The sequence below is a fragment of the Mytilus edulis genome, chromosome 14 (genome assembly GCF_963676685.1).
Source record: "Mytilus edulis chromosome 14, xbMytEdul2.2, whole genome shotgun sequence".
Taxonomy (NCBI): domain Eukaryota; kingdom Metazoa; phylum Mollusca; class Bivalvia; order Mytilida; family Mytilidae; genus Mytilus; species Mytilus edulis.
Genome location: NC_092357.1, coordinates 39,313,533 through 39,337,018, shown reverse-complemented (window position 1 = coordinate 39,337,018; position 23,486 = coordinate 39,313,533). Strand labels below are relative to the sequence as shown.

General features: G+C 32.6%; 4 protein-coding genes across 4 annotated transcripts; 1 reads left to right on the top strand and 3 right to left on the bottom strand.

Moving 5' to 3' along the window:
• Positions 1–608: 608 nt before the first annotated feature.
• On the bottom strand, positions 609–4,000 carry LOC139502691 (uncharacterized). Its single transcript, XM_071292230.1, has 2 exons — positions 3,921–4,000; positions 609–2,873 (listed from the first exon to the last, which is right to left on the bottom strand). Exon 2 carries the CDS (start codon positions 2,870–2,872, stop codon positions 1,217–1,219), a length of 1,656 nt encoding a protein of 551 aa, XP_071148331.1. The 5' UTR covers position 2,873; positions 3,921–4,000; the 3' UTR covers positions 609–1,216.
• A 3,324-nt stretch (positions 4,001–7,324) lies between these two features.
• LOC139504186 (uncharacterized) lies at positions 7,325–18,722 on the top strand. Its single transcript, XM_071294251.1, has 4 exons — positions 7,325–7,389; positions 12,823–13,149; positions 16,421–16,782; positions 17,854–18,722. The coding sequence occupies exons 1-4, from the start codon at positions 7,325–7,327 to the stop codon at positions 18,720–18,722; spliced, it is 1,623 nt and encodes a 540-aa protein (XP_071150352.1).
• Positions 18,723–20,713: 1,991 nt separating this feature from the next.
• On the bottom strand, positions 20,714–21,652 carry LOC139504185 (uncharacterized). Its single transcript, XM_071294250.1, has one exon. The coding sequence runs from the start codon at positions 21,650–21,652 to the stop codon at positions 20,714–20,716; it is 939 nt and encodes a 312-aa protein (XP_071150351.1).
• Positions 21,653–21,863: 211 nt separating this feature from the next.
• Positions 21,864–22,370, bottom strand: LOC139504184 (transcription intermediary factor 1-alpha-like). Its single transcript, XM_071294248.1, has one exon. The coding sequence runs from the start codon at positions 22,368–22,370 to the stop codon at positions 21,864–21,866; it is 507 nt and encodes a 168-aa protein (XP_071150349.1).
• Between the last annotated feature and the right edge of the window lie 1,116 nt (positions 22,371–23,486).

Genomic DNA, 23,486 nt, shown 5'->3' with positions numbered 1-23,486 from the left:
AAAGCAGAATTTAAGTAAAGTTACAAACTACAGGCAAAATGTAAGAATACATAAAACAAATGTATTCCAGATAAAACTGTCAAACTGTCAGAATAATTTCTTTGTTTGAGAAACACATGTTTTAGCAAAAAATAAATGAAGGAATAAATTAATAAAAGATATAAATTTTACAAAATTCACATCTTGAACTGATTAAGTAATACAAATTTTACCGTTCATCGCTACATGTGATGATAAATAACGGGACTATTTAGCGTTATAAAATAAAGATCAAAAATGAAATATTTAACTAATCTTAATCTTCTTTATACTAAAGATAAATGTTGATTCAAAAATACCTGTGAAAATGCTACATTACATCTGTTTTTTTTTATTTTTAAAGTCATGACCGGTGTGACAATTTTGTTTCAAAATCAGGAAGATATGTGACAGAAAAGCAATTCACACGTTTACGGAGAAAATATGAAAAAAAAATCGGAAACAATACCAAAAAACAAATTATTACTAGTTGATATATATAGTTTTCAATTTAGACTCGTTTATATATATATATATATATATATATATATATATATACACATGATAAAGTAAATAGTTCAACAAATAAATCTCACTGATATTTACTTGTTTATTTCATTGCTGATAATTTTATAATTTAGCTGTTAAATTAAAACTAATGTTAATTGAATATAATGATGCTTACAAGAAAACAACTTTAGATTTATGGTATTTACACACAGGAATTCTTCACTGGAATGCTGGACTACTGAAGTAAATAGTGAACAGCAGAAAGTGCAATTTGTTGTTGAATAAAACAAATTGATGAAACTCACTGGATTTTCACACAGTAACACTAGCAATACTTGCTGTGTAAAAGGAAATGTACAGTATACATGCAAGATAAACGTCCAAAAGACAGACTTTTGAAACACAACAAAAAAGCAAACTCCATTAGCGGGGATCATCCAATCTTTTTTTTGTTGTCACCATTTAGAATTAGGTATCATAGTCAGAACACTTCCAATTAAAATAGTTATTGGAATACTTTAGTTTAGGTTCTACTTGTCAGTAAAAGGGTAAATCTGAAAAAGTTTCAAGCAATGTTTGATAACCTGGTTATATCAATCTATTTTTCATTAGGATATAAAAAGTTAATGTTTTATCTTTAGGCTAATCACCTAAAGCTATAGTCAGCGAAGTGTTAATTAGCCTGTGCTTATTGTGTTTTATAGATATTGATAGAACTACCATTATGATAGTGGTTTAAGACTAACAGTTCTTTTGTTTCATTATTGTAAGATAAACCGGTCGGTTTATTGATACCATCTTCTGCTGTCAAGACGATGTCATGTTTCTGTCCATCATTAGATATTCTATGTATGTTGTTTGATCTATGTCCTGATACATACACATCACCACGGTCATCTACAGCTACACCATAAGAAATTTTCAGGTCAGGACTGTTGTATATCTCACGTTCTTTTCCGTCCGATGTAACAACGTATACTTTATTACTTTTGCGGTCAGTACAATATACATCACCATCTTCATTGACACAGATATCAAAAGGATCAAATGTTGTTTGTATTACTTTAAGAATCTTACCATTGATATCCACAATTGTTAAAGTGTGAGCTTTGTTTGCTACCCAAATCTTATCCTTTACACTAGTGATTTTTCTACAGTTTCCTTTAACTTTAATTCTTCTACCAGGCTTTAATGATGTCAGGTCGATGATCCGGATACCTGCATCACCAACAGATACTATAGCATGGTTTTTGTCATATAAGCTTATATTTAGTGGTTCATCATCCAAATCTATCACGCTTGAGTTCGATCCATCAAGTTTACAAACAATAAGTTGTTTGCCCGTGAATTTACAGAGTAGTAACCTATCATTAGGAATAAAGCATCCTCCGTAGATAGTTACTCCATTTCCTAATTTCGTGGTCGGGAATGAATGTTTCAGTGATAACTTTCTTTCGTCTCTAACGAGAAATTGACCTTGTTGATCAATATCTAGTAAAGACATTTGGACTTGGACATTTTCTACCGTTATTGTACCTAAGTCTGGGACTAGTTTACTAATGTTCGACTCGAATTCTGGCGGATGATATTTTAGAATCGGAACAGTAGCTGCTTGGATATTTCTGATTTCCAATTCTTTCTGGTAAGTTTTTGCATCTAAAAATTTTACCAACTGGAATAAATGGATTTCTGATGAATGTTGCTTGAGTGAATGTAGATCACTTTTCCATGTAGACAGGGAGTCTGAGCTGGACTGGAAGCTATTTCTGTTTCGGGACACCATCTCAGTACAGGTTTTATACCTAGAATCAAGGTCTTTATGAATATCTGCTTCTAACCTATCTAAATGATCAATAATGTTCTGCTTGATTTCCGACACCCTTTTCTTGATTTTATTTCGATTTTTTTCTAAATCAACAAGTGTTATCTCTTTTTGACTCAGTATGTTCTCTGTTACTTGATATAGATTGGAAAGCCTTCTCTCTAGATCAAAAATAGCAGTGCCATCTTTCACGCCTCTAGCTGCTTTTTCAATTGAAATGATAGACTTGCAATGTTGATGTGATATCGGAACACATGAATCGCAGATTACTTGGTCATGTTGACAGCAGTACAGTATTATCTTTTGAGCAGGATGATTCGTGCAGTTCTTGGACAATTTGAGGAGTGAAGAACTGAGTTGTTGTATTTCTTTCATTTGTACTACCTTGTGAGGTGGGGACATCTTTTCGTGAACTCTGGAACACGCCTTACATACAAGTTCACTGCAATCACTGCACCAAGATACAGCTGTAATGTCTTCATCACTGCGCTGACAACCAGCACAGAATTTACTGTCCGCCATTCTGTAAGAATAGAAAAATATAGCGTCTGTAGTTAAGATACTCACTAAAGTATGAAAATTGTGGCGGCCTTTTTTGACCTCAAATGATCTGTAAAGATTTCTGGTTAAATGTAGACATGAATAGTAGTACATCTAATGGAATTTGGGACTTTAAAAAAAATACTTGAATGTTTTTTTTTTATATGTAAGTGTTCAGCCTGAACTGTCTAAACTCCTTATGCGATAATGACCGAAAAGCTGCAGAAAAAATGTGTAATCTAAATGTTTTGTCTTCAAGAAAACAAAATTCATTGATAACCATGTCGAAATTAAATAGAAAACAATTAAAGAGTACCTAAAAACTTATTAATTACTTAAGACGAATAGTAGTTTGTGACAATTCTATTTATTTCACAAGGTAAATAAATAAAATAAAAATTTCAGAAAAATACATTTTGAGGAGGGGTAATAAAACATAGTATATATTACAGTCGGATTAAAAGACGAGTTAGAATTTATTTAAAACTTTTGGAAAATTTTAATGAGAACGATATAGAAATATGTAAACTACTGTCATTCTTATATCGTGGGAAAACATAAAATAGTACAATTTATCAACAAAAATAAGAATTAAAAAAGAGGAGGGGTCCATTCACCACACGCCTTTGTTAAAGAGAAATATCAAGATAATTATTGAAAACATCGATTTGTATTTTTCAGAGATTGACACTGTCGCTTTTCAAGTAAGGTAACTGAGCAAAAAAAAAGGGAAAATTACTAGATGAACACAGCTTTAATGTTACCGTGTTTTTTTTATTTTTTTCATTTTCTTTTCTTTATAATGATGCAATGAATAAGGTTTATTAAAGTCCGTATGCTACATGTACACGTTTATCAATTAAATATAAATATACCACAATACGCCTTTGTAAGTAGGATTTAAAAATAATCATAACATACATTTTTTATTATCTTGGCTATCAACGTAAATAAACAATTTGTATTTTCATCTTTATCATTAGAAGTTTGACTTTTTTTATTTTTTATGTAATTGTTTGATTCAACTTACCTATCCAGTGTCTTTTAAAGCAAAACTGTATGTTTTTATTATCGGCGCTGTAAAATTACTTTCGTTTTCAGTGGGAATTTTCATTTGATTAAAGGGAGACAACTTAAATGTACTAATGGTGATTTAACTGAATCGGCGCTAAAATTTAAATCGCATTCGTGTTTATCATGTTTATGTTGAAACGAAGAGAACTATACCTGTAGCTTATCAATATGTGTACCAACATGAGTGTGTCATGACAAATGTATTGTCACTACGGGAGCTACCATTTGATTTTTATGGGGGGAAGGGGGGAGGGGGGCAAAAAAAAAAGGCAGGATGAGACACTTGCAAAAAAATATGTCAGGATGACAATTAATGTAAAAAAAGTCAGGATAAACTAAAAAAAAAAAAAAGGACCGGTTGAGTGAAAAATAAAAAGGCAGGACAGAGATTACAACTAAAAAAAATGCAGGACAAAATTTTTCATCCTAGCAACCCCCATAAAAATCAAATGGTAGCTCCCTAATAAAGTGTTAACCTAAATAAGCCCGTTAGTCTTCTCGTTTGAATTGTTTTACATTTTTATTTCGGACCTTGAATAGCTGACTTTGCGGTATGAGCTTTTTTCATTGTTAAAGGCCGTACGATGACCTATTATTGGTAAAGTCTGTGTTATCCTGGTCGTTTGTGGAGATTAGTCGCATCTGCAATTATACCACATCTTCTTTTTTATATTAATATTGATTGTACTGACTTTTATTTTACACCTTTTCTTTACCAAAAAAAAAAAAATACACATATTGAGATAGAATTAAGCTGACAGGGCTTTGTCTAGTGATGTATATATTACTTTACAAATCATTAATAAACGATGACTCTTGGACCAGGGGGAAGGGACGTGATCGAACATCTACCGAAACACATTCAAGGACAGAAAAATTATTGAAATACATAAACAAGTCAATCTCTGTTTATCTCCTTGAAAAAAAATTAGTTGCTAATAAAAAGTATTTTTTACATTTGTATTACTGTGTTAGGAATCCAATTGTATTCAGAATATTATCTAAAAATCTTACAATAAAGACGTGCAGTCAAGTTCAATTAGCCCGAAATTAATCTGGTATTATTTTTTTTCTCAGACAAATTCGTTTAATGTTGTTGCAGCTACTGCAACATATGGACAGTTCTTACTTAGGTTTAATAGACTTGTCTGAACTATACGGAATTCACTGATGATAAAATAGACTGGAAGGTAAACATAATGTGAATACGATAAGAGTCCTTCACCTCTTTTGATAATTTTTTCTGAGTGCAACAATCTGCCCTATCACCCTCTCAGTTACATCGTATATGTTAATTATTAATAGCTCTCAGTCGATACTCAAGGGATTGTATTTCCTATCATGATTTCCTTGATAGAGGGTTGTTGCTATCATAAAAGCTTTTAAACTAAGGGTTCCAAATTGAAACAATCACTCCTTCGCAGATTTTAATGGCGCCACCAGGGGTTGGTAAACTGTAATTGGCTATTCGTTTCATAAAAAACTGCTGATTTTTTTTTCTAAATGTCGAAACTGCAATCCCGTTATCTGTTTCCCGGGTTTCTACTGAAATGAGCACCAAAATAGTTACCACAAGCGGATCAAGATCTGCTAAAGTAATATGTTATAATTATATAATCTTTTCAATTGAAATATTGATATAATGTATCTAAATTTGATGAACAAGGCATAATCAAAATTAATGCACAAATAGTGGAATAGCCCAATGCCGTTGATATAATAAATCAAAAAGGTGATTGATTTTTGATAAAATTGAATAATATATGATTCTTTTTTCATCAAGTTTTTTTTTAAATTTTTGTCGTCGTCTTCGTGTTGTTAAATGATCGAAACTGAGAGTTTCAGACGCAGTTTACATCAATACTAGTAGATATTACCACTAATTGTTCTTGAATATCCAAACATAATTTGGTTCCGTTTTAATAGTTTTAAATCACTTTAAATATCAAATTCAAGATGGGCTTAACGTAATTTCTCTTTCTTAATCGTGTAGAAGCTTTAAAATATAACACAATTTCGTTTTATAAATTACAAATGTATGTAACATCGATTAGAATATGCACAGCTACAGAGTTGATCGGTTTATTATGTTTGTTACAATAGACATATTAAATTCATTTCATAAACTTATTGTCGTTTTATTATTTATGTCCATTTTATAATTACAAGCACTTTTATCATTTCAAATGTGAACTGATTTATCTTTCACTACGGACGATGGCACCATGCTATCACTAGTTGTAATGACCTAAAGTGTTATCGAATACATATCAAAACATTCTTATTTTATTCTATAATCGGTAAAGATATCATTGTTCAAAAAGCCAAGACATTGATTTAATTATTATATGACACTTTTGCGATATAGATCATCCAAGTACAGTGAAACCTGACTAAACCGAATCCTGTATAACCGGAAACCTGTATAAACCAAACGTGTTCTTAAGCACCGTCATATCCAATTATGCGCGTTGTGACCTGATAAAACCGAACATCGGCCAAAACCGAACTAAATCTGAAGACCAGAAGATGTTCGGTTTAATCGGATTTCACTGTATTTATTTTTTTTCTTATTTTTTCGTTTAGTTTGGCTTTTGGACGTTTATTAAGAGAGTATATCGAGAAAAGGGCTTCAGACGAAATTATTCGTAACTTGTTATAATCATTTACATAAAATTAGGTTTTTACCTTTGATTATGAACTGTTACGTCCCGTGTGTATCACTAGCATCTCCATTACTGAAGGGTTCGATAAGGATTTGATTTAAAGCATACCTATTCTTTGGACACGTAAGCTCAATGGTCGGGAATGGCGTGAGTAAATGGTGTACGAACTGATTTTGAATTTTATACGTTATAAAATAAAATTGAAAATGGAATGGGGGAATGTGTCAAATAGACAACAACCCGACCATCGAAAAAACAACAGCAGAAGGTCACCAACAGGTTTCAATGTAGCGAGAAACTCCCGCACCCGGAGGCGTCCTTCAGCTGGCCCTTAAACAAATATATACTAGTTCAGTGATAATGAACGCCATACTAATTTCCAAATTGTCCACAAGTAACTAAAATTAAAATAATCCAAGACTAACAAAGGTCAGAGGCTCCTGACTTGGGACAGGCGCATAAATGCTGCGGGGTTAAACATGTTTATGAGATCTCAACCCTCCCCCAATACCTCTAGTCAATGTAGAAAAGTAAACGCATAACAATACGCACTAAATTCGTTTTCTACAATAAATTAAAACAAAATTAAGTCACACGCTTTCTTTGAAATTATATTGCGATATGGTGTAATGTGTAAGGTGTTAAATGTAAAAAAGGAACGTGCATGGTGTAATGACACAGGGTGTATAGCGTAATGGTGTATAGTGGATGGTATAATGGTGTTTGGTGTTATGAGGAAGTTTACACCATCCAAGGACTGTATAATATATATGTAATACTACTTAATGTATTGTGATCAACAGAGAATAATTTCTGAATGTAATAAATTAAAATCACTTAAAAACTTCACCTTTTAAATCATTTATTCGCCTTTAGATCACGGCCGACACCCGGCTAACCGAGAGATTTGTCGGTTAATCTATATTGAGTATGCGGCTATATCGGCGGTTGCTCTGTTAATCGGGTTGGCTAAAGTCTGTTAATCAGGTGTAATCGAGAAAATCATTGAAAGTTCACCATGTTTCAATGTATAACTTTTTAAATATATTATCTTAAAAATTATGCATGTCTAACAAAACAATTCAATGTAATGAATGCGGTGGTGTAATTATTATTTTTCTAGCTTCAATGTACTATCTTAAAAATGAAAAGGCGGGTTTCTCACCAAAAAATCTCTACACATTTTACACACACATAGATTTTCGTAACATAAATTAATCTTATTTAAAATCTGGTCTGTTAATGGGTCGGATGTATAAAACACCGTCTGTTAATTGGTCTGTTAAGAGTATGAAAAGTATAATTTTATTGCTATATTGGGTGTGATTGAATCAAATGGGTAGGCTCAAGACGAGCGGCGAAAATATACGGAAACAGCACATGGGCAATGAAACATAAAATATACGGAAACAACACATGAACAATGAACAATTTAGACAATGGAAAATGAAACTTGATAAAAATGGTTTCACAAAATGCAATATTATAGTAATATTAATTTCATCTAAGAATGGTCGCATATATCATGTGGATTCTGTTTAATTGTCATGAATGCCACCAATTTGTCATCTACATTGATAACCAGTAAATAAATCAGAGATATACGTCGTAATGTAACTCAACATCAGTAAGTAAAAAATATTGGGATGCTAAAATATAAAGAATAGAGAAAGAATAATGAGTAAGATAAATAGATTGAAAGAAAAGTGATATAACAATTTAAATAGCACAGAAATAAACAACACCCCGATCCGGACCCTCGTGGTATATACATGGGAATCTGGATGGAGACGCAGAATATAGAATAACAGATAAGAACCGTAGAGACTGATGCATTGCTAAAAAAAAAGGGAACAAATAATAATTTTTTTTAAGAATATAGACATGAAACCCCTGAGTGTTGAAACAGTAACGGATTGCGATGTACTCATATTGGTGACAATTGCTAGAAGTTTACATGTGTACAGCCCTTGGATGGTGTAAACTTCCCAAAAAATCGTGTATGGTGTAATGGTGTATGGCATATGGTGCAATGGTGTAAGGTGTATGGTGCTATGGTGTATGGTGTAAGGGGAATGGTGTAATAATGTATGATGAATGGTGTGATTGTGTAACGTGTGATCGGGAATGGTGTGAATGAACGGTGTACAACATTTCATTGGTTGAAAACGAAGTTCTTTTTATTTTAATTTTTCGGATTGTAAACATAAACAATAATAATAATCTTAATATTTGAAATTTAATTGCGTTATGGGTAATTTCGGATCGTGTAAATAGAATGGGGAATGGTGTATGGTGTAATGTGTAACATGTATGGTGCAAAGGTGTAACGTGTATGGTGTAATGGTACAAGGTGTATGGTGTAATTGTGTATGGTGTATGGTGTATGGTGTAATGGTGTATGGTGTTAGTTGGAAGTTTACATCCAAGGACTGTAGCTCTCCTCTGCACTTATGTAGAAAGGAACTAGAAGTATGTGGAATAAAATGAGTTAAAACTTAAATTGACCTTATGTAGCTGCATTCGCTCCTTTCCATTTACTCCTTTAGAATGATTTGTAAACAACATATGATTAAGCAATAGAAGAAAAGAATCAATTCCGACGAATTAGGATTAACGTCCAGTGACAAACATTTTGTGCATATGAGAACGATAACACGTATTATGTACCCTGTGCTGTATTAGAAAGACACTCTCAGTCGGATTTGAGAGCGTGCTACTCTGAACACACACAAAACAAAAGGTTGATTGAAAACGTTAATAATAAATGCATGCATATTCCAGCGGCCAATCCATAGACACATCCTTCCATAGATGCAAAAAAAGTCAAAATAAAAATGTTCTTACAAGAAGGATACTGTTGCACCGTATTCAGTGTCAATTTTTTTTTAACTCAAGAACATCACATTCTTAAACTTTTTCAATGGGAAAATATAAAGGTAGCAAAACTATTATCCTGGCTAAATAACTCTTAACTGACACAATTTCAATTTCCCAACCCATTAACAGACTTTATTACCCTAATGTTCACTTAAACGTGGTATTATTCACGTTATATTACAATTATGAAATATTTACTATAGTCAATTTATTTTTTAAAACCAAAGTACTATTTTGTGTCCTTTAAATGATATCTAAAATTGTTTGTTTCGCCTTTTATCAAAAAAAAAATTGCTATGCGTATAAGCATAAATAAAACATACTTGCGCGACGCCTTATAATTTTACTGAAAACTGTGCAGACTATGAAATGTTTTTACAGGTGAAAAATGTTCTATGATAGATATCATTTTGTCAGACACTTTTCTTTTTTTGATTTGGTTCATATAATATGCCAAAAATCTGTATATTAAGTAGAGTTTAACATTAAATTGTGCGTTTTACTCTTAACAGACGTATAACCAACCCGATAAATAGACCAATCGCCCATATAGCCACATACTCAATATATATTAATCGACCAATCTGTCGGTTAGCCGAATGTCGGCCGTGAAGATATGAAACGATATATGTTCATATACGTTTGTTTAATGTTATACTAACGTTAGTATAATAGTCTCAGTTTAGATATAGGTTATCATGATATAAAGTTTGATCATTTAGCTCTAGCAGGTGAAAGTTCAAACGCTATACAATATGTCTTTATTTTGTCAGGCGTAGCAGCACACACATTGTCATCAAAAACAATACTTAATGATGTACAGTTTGTTAATGTTTGTCATTTGGATTATTGTGAAGAGTTGTTTCATTTGTAATCGTACCCCATCTTCCATTGGGTATATTTATATGGATTTGGCCATTTCTTATGTCCTGTTTGGTGGTATAGCTCCTCCTTTGATACAGACAGGATTTATTGAATACATTTTATTTTTCAATGCATTGTTTACCTTAAATAACATTGGTACAACTCCCTTAAGCAAAGTGGATGAGTTTTGGTACTGTAAATTCAGAAATTATTGCATTTATTATTGCGCTTATGTCATTTTAGACTTAAAAGGCGATTTTAATTTTCACGATTTTTAGAAATTTACGATTTTAAGAGAAATCCAGATTCATTTGTATAAAATATATTTCAAAATGCGAGTTTAAATTATTGCGTTTACAACTCTGTCGCATTTTTTAGCAATAATATAAACCTCACTATAATTTCTGTATTTACATTTATTCTTATTGGAAGATATGGTATGCAAATCAACGAGAAAGCACAATCATGTTGAATCAAGGCAATGCTCAAATCTCGTAAATCAAATAAGGAAAAAACAAACCCAAATGATGATGACTATGATGTTATGTTTGCTTTGATTTGTATGATGCACAAGCTCATTAAATTATAGTTCTTCATAGCTACTTTTCTACACATATAGCTGTAAACAATAACATGTCAATCTGAAGATATATTTCATTGTTCGATAGTCCTAGCATTGTTGCTGCTGTGTGTCCGATTTGCAGTTTCAGAATCTAATGCATACTGGGTAATATTTTCAAAAATGTGCACCAAAACGTTGTGATTGGTTAAAAACGTCCAAAACAATGGAAATTCAACCAATGTCAAGACGTTATTTTCATGTTGGGAAACGTAAAATTAAATTACCCATAGTTCTTAAAACATTCGTAAACGGCAAAATTGAAAATTATCCAGCAGTCATTTATGAATTGAATTGAAAAAGATTGAATTAAATAATGTAGTCTGCGCAAAATTTTCTGTTCTTCAAATCATAAAGGAATGCCACCAAAAATAACAGCCAGGGCTGTACAAAAGAAGTTAACATTCATTATTGTTCTTTCATTTCGAAGCGAATGAAATATAATCTCTGCCATCTTTCATTTCAATTTGTATAATATAAAAAAAAAGAAAATATGTTAATAGGGGATGTTGACCGCATACAAGTTGTTTGGCTCAAACGGATGATGGTTTAAAATCTTTGACAAAATGTAGTCATTCGAATAAACGAAAATGTACGAAATATTGATAAAAAATAAATGTATCTAACCAAGGATTTCAACGATGCTGTCGATTTGAATAAGAATGGGAAAAACAGAAATACTAGTTTGCACTTGACAACGATGTATTCTTGCCTTACGCGCAATAATAATTTTAACAGGGTTGTTAAGTAAATTAATAATAAGTAAACATGTTTAAAGGATTTGTCACAAACTTGTAAGACACGGCCGATTTAGACATTTAAATAGGTACAATTTAATTGAGAAATATAACGCCGAAATGGTGTAACAGTAAATAAGGGGCGAACAATACCAAAGGGACATTCAAGCTCACAAGTCGAAAACAAACTTGGCAACGCAATGAAAAAAAAACTACACATCATTGACAACTAAAGACTGTGCAACATACAACCACCAAGCACATGCAGGGGTTATAACATGTGCTCCTGAAGGGTCAGCCGGACTTATCAACATGTGGCACTGTCGTGTAAGTTTGAAAAAGAACGCATTTATGCATTTCAAATAAAAATCATATGACACATTTTAATCAATTTATTTATGTCTATAGGTAACAACATTTTGAGGACCTCGTCATTTGGACATACACATACTATCATAATTATTCAAATTAAACGTAGCAATATATACAGGTTTGTTAAACACTATAAAACAATAAAAAATTCATATAATCATATTATTCAACTTGGTAGGCATCAAACGTATATAAAGCATATAATCTGATATCATGAGCAAACTTAAACGATCTCACGGGAATTCCCGAGAAAGTATCTGTTTCAATCCGCGGAGGACATTTGAGCGAAAAATTTTGCACGTTTTAACGCCAAAGTAGAACCCATTTTAGCGAAAATTTATACTGTTTATGCCCATTTTAGCAAAATATTTTGTACACATTATAATAGATAACAAATAAAAAAAACCTTTAATAGACACAAGACAGCACAATATGAAAAATAGGATGTCCGTTACAATACAGCAATAATGTTTAAAAGATTTAATGAATTAAAAAAATTAAAGGTACGTTCTAGCCTGGAGTTTATATTCTAGAGAACGTACGTAATGGGCTCTGGGTAAATTCCATTTTTATCCATCTGAAATCTTTGAACATTTTTAACTGATTTTGATATTTCGTTCTTGTTGTGTACTGTTACACCACTGTACCAGGCTAGACTTGTTGGAATCCCGTTTACATGTTCAACCTGGTAAAGTTCTGATTGTATGTGCCTTTCCCTAGTCAGGATACTATAAGAGTTGTCTCATTAGGCCAGGTTAGGGTGGGACCATTTGCGAATTGGCGATATCAAACACAGGATCGAAGGTATGTCACTCTCACAAGAACTGGCGGGTCAGGAAGAAAATACTTTCCAGAAGATTGTTACAGAAACATAATACGTGAAAGCAGAAACTCTAGAATATTGGAACCATTGGCTGGTACTTATCGTAATTTAGAGGCGTGTCATAATTTTGCACATGTCACTATTGGTGGCACGATGAACGATATTGATGTTTCTCCAAATGACCCGGTGTTTTACTTGCATCATTGCTATGTAGACAAAGTCTGGCAAGATTTCTGAGACAATTCAAAATCTGCTATAGGTAAGTTTAATAAGGGTCAATTATAAGTAAACATGAACTTCAGGTTAACATAATAAAAGCTAAACAATTAAGTATGTGAAAAGTACGTTATTAAATGTATAGTCAGACCTCTGAGGTATTGTATAAATTCCGATAACAGATAAAAACATCGGGAAAAGGAACAAAATATATGATAAAGATACGTCTAAATGATACACTTTATAGTTAATATGTTAATAGGGGATGTTGACCGCATACAAGTTGTTTGGCTCAAACGGATGATGGTTTAAAATCTTTGACAAAATGTAGTCATTCGAATAAACGAAAATGTACGAAATATTGATATAAATTAAATGTATCTAACCAAGGATTTCAACGATGCTGTCGATTTGAATAAGAATGGGAAAAACAGAAATACTAGTTTGCACTTGACAACGATGTATTCTTGCCTTACGCGCAATAATAAGTTTTACAGGGTTGTTAAGTAAATTAATAATAAGTAAACATGTTTAAAGGATTTGTCACAAATTTGTAAGACACGGCCGATTTAGACATTTAAATAGGTACAATTTAATTGAGAAATATAACGCCGAAATGGTGTAACAGTAAATAAGGAACGAACAATACCAAAGGGACATTCAAGCTCACAAGTCGAAAACAAACTTGGCAACGCAATGAAAAAAAAAACTACAAAAACTCAAGCAACTGTATACAAACACACATCATTGACAACTAAAGACTGTGCAACATACAACCACCAAGCACATGCAGGGGTTATAGCATGTGCTCCGGAAGGGTCATCCGGACTTATCAACATGTGACACTGTCGTGTAAGTTTGAAAAAGAACGCATTTATGCATTTCAAATAAAAATCATATGACACATTTTAATCAATTTATTTATGTCTATAGGTAACAACATTTTGAGGACCTCGTCATTTGGACATACACATACTATCATAATTATTCAAATTAAACGTAGCAATACATACAGGTTTGTTAAACACTATAAAACAATAAAAAATTCATATAATCATATTATTCAACTTGGTAGGCATCAAACGTATATAAAGCATATAATCTGATATCATGAGCAAACTTAAACGATCTCACGGGAATTCCCGAGAAAGTATCTGTTTCAATCCGCAGAGGACATTTGAGCGAAAAATTTTGCACGTTTTAACGCCAAAGTAGAACCCATTTTAGTGCCGGATTGTTAACCCATTTTAGCGAAAATTTATATTGTCTATGCCCATTTTAGCAAAATATTTTGTACACATTATAATATATAACAAATAAAAAAAACTTTAATAGACACAAGACAGCACAATATGAAAAATAGGATGTCCGTTACAATACAGCAATAATGTTTAAAAGATTTAATGAATTAAAAAAATTAAAGGTACGTTCTAGCACGGCTGGTAATCTACACACGCAGAACATTTGGTTCTGCAATGAAAACCGTGAGAGGATTTTCCGGTTGTGCTTGAGTGGAGTAATTGTCACCGCTTCAAAAGGTATCTACATTTCTAAATCTCAATTTTCTTATTCAACTGATCAAAATATTGAAAATCAGAGAATGCTATGCTGTGGTGAATACTTTAACGAAGAAATACATGTATCATTTACTGTTGTACGTAGAGTTGAACTCTTACAAAATCAGTTGCCCCACGAGAAATCGCCTAAAAAAGTGACATTTCAATTTTAAAATGGTTCTATTTACAGACCTACAAGTTCAAATTTAGTTTTTTTTAGGGCAATGGGTATGAATGTTGTTTTTGGCGGCGTGTACGCTGTCCGGTGTTGATAGACGTCTTAATAATTCCAAAAACTACATTTTTTCATTAAGTCATGCGTGAGGGGATCGGTTCTGATTGAGGACATCGTGAATGCGTGAGGGGAAATACAGAAATTTTTAGTAATCTTTGGCTTTGTGACTTTTGTTGACTCAATAAATGTGATCAATGGTGATTAAAAATTATCACAGATTTGTCCTTATACTTTAACAGATGTAAACTGATCACTGATTCAATGAAATCAAACTATTTAAAATTGTTTGCTCAAATTCAGAAAATGCCATTATTCAAAGGTAAAAGGAAAAGAGGACTAAAATTGACTCTCTACAAAAAGCCATGGAGATAAAAGTTATCCCCGCCCTCGAAGCGAACTAATCCCTGTGGGAGTAGTCCTGTCGTCAAATATACGTCACAGAGATTACCACATATATTAAAGAAAAGTATATCGCCGATCAAACTTCAACACCTATATATATTAGACGTAATCTGTTCACCCAAAATCACAAAATTTTCGAAACAAAAAGGGCAGAAATACAGAATTTATTATTCACGAACATCGATGTAAGCCAAGATAATCTCGAGGAAGACCATAATTTGATTTTTTTTTCATTAATGGACGTTTTCCTTTAAAACAACATTGCATTCGACCTGTTTTTGGACATTGTTGAGTGGTTTGAAAAGGATGAATCAAGACGAATGAGATACTCCCCAACATCTCTGCAGTATTTTTGGTTATCGTTGACAACATTTTTTTGTTTTTATTCTTCGTGAAACATATTATTAAACCCTAGATTCCAACAATTTATTTCAATATCAATCTCAGTGATTTTTTTAGCACACTTTATGTGTTTTTTCATGAACAATGTAGTCTTATTTAGGTAAGTTTCAACGACTCATAGCTTGAATATGAATATATGATTTGTACTTCCCCTCACGCATTCACGATGTCCTCAATCAGAACCGATCCCCTCACGCAATACTTAATGAAAAAATGTAGTTTTTGGAATAATTAAGACGTCTGACAATCCCGGACAGCGTACACGCCGCCAAAAACAACATTCATACCCATTGCCCTAAAAAAACTAAATTTGAACTTGTAGGTCTGTTAATAGAACCATTTTAAAATTGAAATGTCACTTTTTTTGGCAATTTCTCGTTAGGCAACTGTTTTTGTAAGAGTTCAACTCTACGTACAACAGTAAATTCATTGCAGAACCAAATGTTCTGCGTGTGTAGATTACCAGCCGTGGTTCTAGCCTGGAGTTTAAATTCTAGAGAACGTACGTAACTGGCTCTGGGTAAATTCCATTTTTATCCATCTGAAATCTTTGAACATTTTTAACTGATTTTGATATTTCGTTCTTGTTGTGTACTGTTACACCACTGTACCAGGCTAGACTTGTTGGAATCCCGCTTACATGTTCAACCTGGTAAAGTTCTGATTGTATGTGCCTTTCCCTAGTCAGGATACTATAAGAGTTGTCTCATTAGGCCAGGTTAGGGTGGGACCATTTGCGAACTGGCGATATCAAACACAGGATCGAGGGTATGTCACTCTCACAAGAACTGGCGGGTCAGGAAGAAAATACTTTCCAGAAGATTGTTACAGAAACATAATACGTGAAAGCAGAAACTCTAGAATATTGGAACCATTGGCTGGTACTAATCGTAATTTAGAGGCGTGTCATAATTTTGCACATGTCACTATTGGTGGCACGATGAACGATATTGATGTTTCTCCAAATGACCCGGTGTTTTACTTGCATCATTGCTATGTAGACAAAGTCTGGCAAGATTTCAGAGACAATTCAAAATCTGCTATAGGTAAGTTTAATAAGGGTCAATTATAAGTAAACATGAACTTCAGGTTAACATAATAAAAGATAAACAATTAAGTATGTGAAAAGTACGTTATTAAATGTATAGTCAGACCTCTGAGGTATTGTATAAATTCCGATAACAGATAAAACATCGGGAAAAATAACAAAATATATGATAAAGATACGTCTAAATGATACACTTTATAGATACGCCTAATAATGCAGTTCCAACGTTTATAAGATATTCATTTATTATCTGGTAGACTGATGGGATAGATCACAACGGATATGTTTTCCCTGTCTCGTCCCCCCCTTTTTTTTAGTGTGGCATCATCGAAGGCTACTTTCCGCATGATTTTACTCATTTAATATTGGCGAGCTGCTATTGTTTGATCATTCACCCCACCGGAATGAGTTTAGAGAGTTGCAATTCAATTGTCGTTAATTGACACAAATAACAATAATCTACTCATTTACAGAGATACATAACTATCTCTTACTCGTTAACCAACTTTTGACTACTGAAATGTACATGTGTTTAAGTATTAACAATTAATGTGTGTTATGTGATGTTTGTGTTTGGAAACAAAGATTTTAATAATAAAAACATTTATTTGTTTCAAGACTTATTCGAAATCATTCTTAGCCAATATTGTTTCGGTCTTTAGGGAGTTGGCTTCTCAGTTTCAGAAAAATTAACTTTTCAAACTTTTACAAATGGCTTATAATTATACATGAACAAAATTTATAAATAGAAAAATGGGTGTTAATGGGCCAAAAAAATTTAAGGCATTCAAATGGATAAAACCAGAGGATTCATAAAATCTGACAAAAAATCCAAAACAAGACAAGCAAACATCCTTAACATAGACATATACCATTTGTCGTATATCTTGATAATAATTCACGCTCAATTTCATAAAAATATCTATATTTCAGGTGATGATTTTGAATTTGATTATCCAATTACATCTGATGTATTCCATCAGCCGAACCGAGCAATGGGTAATTTAAATGAATTTACAAATATCATGGGGTATCTCAAAATTTTCGATGAAAGAATAACCCGTTATGCGCCATCTCCTGGAGAAATCACGTGCACACGTAACTCTGACTGTCAAAGTCCTCAATTTGTTAGATGCTCATCTGGACGTTGTATGCCAATTTTGCGTAGTTCGTCATCACCCTTTGGTAAAAGAAAATAAACGTGACGTAGAATACGAAGATGACAAGTATAAATCTGTTATGGACAGTTCATATCAAAACAGTTTTGTGATTGATGGAGAAGCTGATGTAAGTCAATGGGCCTTCATTCCAGTCACTTTGATGTATATCAGACCGATGGGACAACATTTTGGTTGCAATCCTGTACGAAATGGTAGTATAGATGACAACGACGATATTTATTCAAACGACAAATCCTCAAAATTATGGGATTATTTTAAACCAGGAGTAAACAAAAGACGGGTTTCCGATTCTCAATCTGGAGCAACCAAGTTTTTCGTACAATCTGATGGTATATCGTACAAAGATCGATACATTGATTATGATATCATCGATACACGTCAGATGGTATACGAAACAGTCGCTTATGTTGGTGTAAAAAATCCTCGGAGTGGATCTGCAACATCTTATGTGAGTGTTTATGATCTTCACGGCCATGTCTGTCAGCCACGGTGTATAGACAGATCATCCAAAACACTATTTTACAAAAAGTGTTCCGGCGTTATCAAAGTGACGAAAGAAGAACCCCAGATGTATGGTGACGACATTGCCGAATCAGTCAGGTACAGATATACGTACAACTTTGATGGAAACAAGCCTACAAGTAATTATCGAGATATATTTCTTCAATTTGTTTGTGAGTATGGAGCAGAGCATCCATGGAAAGACTGTAGTAGTAAACTTCAAACATGTCAAACAAAAACACTCATGACAAGGTGAATAAGACCAATGGTTGCAGCTAGAACTCTCAACAATGATACTATTAATATATAGCAGAATTTAGTATATTTTAAATATCGATATTTTCATGTGTTTTAGGACACAGACACCCTTTCATCTTTAAAAAAAGAAAAAGAAAGGGTCGACATTAATTTAAGTACATTAATATTCTAGGAAACTAGTGTTAAGTTTCATCAATATCTATCAAGTAGATATAAGAAGATGTGATAGGAGGGCCAATAATATTACTCTTCATGCAAGTCCCAAATAGTAAAAATTAAACCATTATAGAAACGGCCCTCAATACGGAGCATTGGCTCACACCGAACATCAAGATATAAAAGGACCCCAAAATGACTTGTGGAAAACCAACAAACATAAAACGAAAGGTCTAATCGACTTGAAACACAAGAAACGATAAACTCTAATGAACTACACCAACAAACGACAACCACTGAGCATAAGATACTTGACATAGGACAGGTGCAAACAAATGTAACGGGTTTAATCATTTTAAACAGGTGCAAACCTTCACAATTACCCGAATTAGTGGTTTAACATTGCTGTATAGTAAAAAAACACCCTAAAATATCAATTGAAATGGCTTTGATAACTCAATCAAAACACATATTAACAAAAACAAGTAAACATACACTGAACGAATAAATTTGATCTACGACTCAATATAAATGAAATAGTAATTAAAAACAAAGGAGGGAGAGGTTAACAATATCAGAAAGATAATAATATCCTTGGAAAATGGCGCTAAATAAATAAAGGTACACAGTTAAATATAATATTTTTGTTGTAAGAAGTATATAAAATATTGTTATACTTTTATTTTATAAAATAAATGAATTTGATCATAGTATGAGAACAAACTTGAAAATTTTTCGTGATAAAATATAAAACTTTTTAATCTTAGCACCCACCTCACTAGTGTTAAGTGGGATTGCTCCGATACATAAAGGATTTAAATACCTGTATAGAACCAAAAAAAACCCATTAAGGTGGTACATATTGAAAAAAGTGAGACGAGATATAACAAAAAAAGGTAAATATTGAAAAATAGCATTACAAATTGTATCAACAGATCAAATTAACAAGAAAGTACAATCAAAGATTTTGCAGTTTCTTAAAGCTACTTAAAAGCCGTTAAAATGAGTAACTTAGTCGTTAATTGAATGACCAAGTATCAATAAATACTTTTACTTTGTCATAATAGCTAGCTAGTAAGTGGCCATATGAAGTTATTAAGTCGTTATAACGAATTACTTAGTCGTTATTACTAGTTACATTTTCATAATGACGGTTTCGTATTAACTGAATGATAACACCAACCGGATTTTCATACAGTAACACGTGCGAAACTTGCTGTGTTAAAGGATATGTACAAAATACATGCAGGATAAACGTTCTTAAGAATGGCCTTTTGACATAAAACAAATAAAATTAGTTAGGTGGCATCACCCAACCTTCAATATAATACAAATCCCTATATACAATTTTTAAACTACATTCCATAAAAACATTCAAGTATTTTTTTTAAAGTCCCAAATAACTGACTCATAATTTTGATCTTTCATGAACTGACAATAAATGAATGACCGATATATTCAAAACTATCCGTTACAGTGGCCTTCTTTTGCTCTGTGTGCAAGTTTGAAAAATAACTTACAACTAGTATCAAAATATTTATTCAGATTCTTGAATTCGTCATATGTTAGAAAAAAGGTGACATATTAACTATACTGCATAATTAAATATAGTCACTTTTTTAAAACTATTATTGGATTATTTTCAGTATTATTCAACTTGTCAGTATAATTTTCTTCTTGAATAAGGGCAATATTTGATAACCGTTTTACATTTAAAAGTTTAGGCAACAGATACAGATAATCTATATATTTCAATATTTACTTGAAATATTATTGTTTTCATCTAAGGGTAATGACATTCTTACAGTCATTTTAGTGTTCATTTGGCAGTGTCTATTGTGTTTTATAAATTTTGACAGATTTAAAATTGTCGTTTATGACTAACAGTTCTTTTGTTTCATCGTTGTAAGATAAAGCGGTCGGCAGGCTAATGCCATCTTCTGCTGTCATGACAATGTCATGTTTTTGTCCATCATTAGCTATTCTATGTATGTTGATTGATGACCATCCTGCTACATACACATCACCTCGGTCATCTACAGCTACACCAGTAGGACCTTTCAGGTCAGGACTGTTGTATATCTCACGTACTTTTCCGTCCGATGTTACTACAGATAATTTATCATGATAAACTTCAGTACAATAAACATCACCATCTTGATTGGCACATATATCATAAGGATTACATGTTGTTTGTATATCTTGAACTTTAAGAACTTTACCATCGATATCAATAATGGTTAGAGTGTGATCGTCATTGTTTACCCAGATCTTGTCCTTTACACTGGTGATTACTCCACAGAATCCTTTAACTTTAATTATCCTACCAGACTTCAATGATGTCAGGTCGATGATCTGGATACCTTTATCACCAAGAGATACTACAGCATGGTTTTTGTCATATAAACATATGTCTATTGGTAAATCATTCAAATTAATCACGCTGGAGTTCGATCCATCAGGTTTACAAACAAAAAGTGTTTTGCTCTGGTTTTGACAGAGGAGTAACCTATCATCAGGAATAAAGCATCCTTTCCCGATACTAACTTCATTTCCTAATTTCGTGGTCGGGAATGAATGTGTCAGTGATAACTTTCTTTCGTCTCTAACGAGAAATTGACCTTGTTGATCGATATCTAGTACATGCATTGGTACTTGAACACCTTCTACCATTATTGAACCCAAGTCTGGGACTAGTTTACTAATGTTCAACTCAGATTCTGACGGATTATATTTCAGTATCGGAACAGTAGCTGTTTGGATTTCTCTCATTTCTAATTCTTTCTGGTAAGTTTTTGCATCAAGACATTTTACCACCTGGAATAAATGGATTTCTGATGTGTGTTGCTTCAGTGATTTTAAATCACTTTTCCATGTAGCCAGCAAGTCAGAGCTTGATTGGTTGCCTTTTTTGCTCCTGGACACACTCTCGGTACAGGTTTTATAATTGTTGTCAATGTCTTTATGTATATCTCTTTCTAGCCTATCTAAATGAGCAATAATGTTCTGCTTGAGTTCCGACACCCTTTTTTTTTATTTTGTTTCGACTTTGTTCTAAATCCACAAGTGTTGCCTCATTTTGAGTCAGTATGTTCTCTGTAACTTCGCATAGGTTGGAAAGCCTTCTCTCTAGATCAGAAATAGCAGTACCATCTTTCACGCCTCTAGCAGCTTTTTCAATTGAAATGATAGACTTGCAATGTTGATGTGATATTGGAACACATGAATCGCAGATTACTTTGTCATGTTGACAGCAGTACAGTATAATCTCTTGATCGGGATGATTATTGCAGTTCTTGGACAATTGGAGGAGTGAAGAACTGAGTTGTTGTATTTCTTTCATTGGTACTACCTTGTGAGGTGGTAACATCTTTTCGTGAACTCTGGAACACGCCTTACATACAAGTTCAATGCAATCACTGCACCAAGCTACAGCTGTAATGTCTTCACTACCGCGCTGACAACCAGCACAGAATTTACTGTCCGCCATTCTGTAAGAAAACAAAGATATAGCGTCTGTAGTTAAGATACTCACCAAAGTATGAAAATTGAGGCGGCCTTTTTTTACCTCATATGATCAGTTAAAATTTCTGGTTAAATGTAGACATGAATAGTAGTACATCTAATGGAGTTTTTCCAAGGAAACTATATCAAAACATTTTTATTCTTTTTAAATGTGAGTGCTCAGCCTGGACTCTCTAAACTCCTTAAGCGATAATGACAGAAAAGCTGCAGAAAAAAATGTGTCATCTAAATGTTTTTGTCTTCAAGAAAACAAAATACATTGATAACCATGTCGAAATTAAATGGAAAACAATTAGAGAGTACTAAAAATCTTATCAATTACATAGAACGAATAGTAGTTTATGATAATACTAATTTATTTCACAAGGTGAATAAATTAAAAAAAAAACTATACAGAAAAATACATCTTGAGGAGGGAGAATTAAACAGCATATATTAAAGTCGGAATAAAACATCATATATTACAGTCGGAATAAACAACGAGTAAGAATTTATTTAAAACTTTTGGAAAATTTTAATGAGAACGATATAGAAATATGCAAACTACTGTCATTCTTATATAGTGAGAAAACATAAAATAGTGCAATTTATCAACAGAAATAAGAATTAAAAGGGGGAAGGGGTCCATTCACCTTACACCTTTGTTAAAGAGAACTATCAAGATTATTATTGAAAAAAAAGATTTGTTTTTTTTCAGAGATTGACAATGTCGCTTTTCAAGTAAGGTAACTAAGCAAATAAAAAGTGAAAATCACAAAATGAAACAGCTTTAGTGTTACCGTGTTTATTCTATTTTTATTTTATTTTCTTTATAATGATGCAATGAATAATGTTCATTAAAGTCCATTTGCTACATGTACACGTATCTCAATTAAATATAAATATACCACAATACGCCTTTGTAAGTAGGATTTAAATAATCATAACCTACATTTTTTATTATCTTAGTTACCAGCGTAAATAAACAATTTGTATTTTCATGTTTATCATTAGAAGTTTGACCTTTCTATTTTTAATATAATTGTTTGATTTAACTTACCTATCCAGTGTAAGGCCAAATTGTGTTTTTTGTTTTGTTTTT

Coding starts and splice junctions, on each gene's coding strand:
- LOC139504184 (XM_071294248.1), bottom strand. CDS start 22,370: ATGGCGGACAGTAAATTCTGTGCTGGTTGTCAGCGCGGTAGTGAAGAC.
- LOC139504185 (XM_071294250.1), bottom strand. CDS start 21,652: ATGAGAGAAATCCAAACAGCTACTGTTCCGATACTGAAATATAATCCG.
- LOC139502691 (XM_071292230.1), bottom strand. CDS start 2,872: ATGGCGGACAGTAAATTCTGTGCTGGTTGTCAGCGCAGTGATGAAGAC.
- LOC139504186 (XM_071294251.1), top strand. CDS start 7,325: ATGGTGTATAGTGGATGGTATAATGGTGTTTGGTGTTATGAGGAAGTT. Junction 7,390..12,822: donor GTTTACACCATCCAAGGACT/GTATAATATATA, acceptor GCCTTTCCCTAG/TCAGGATACTATAAGAGTTG. Junction 16,783..17,853: donor CAATTCAAAATCTGCTATAG/GTAAGTTTAATA, acceptor AACCCGTTATGC/GCCATCTCCTGGAGAAATCA.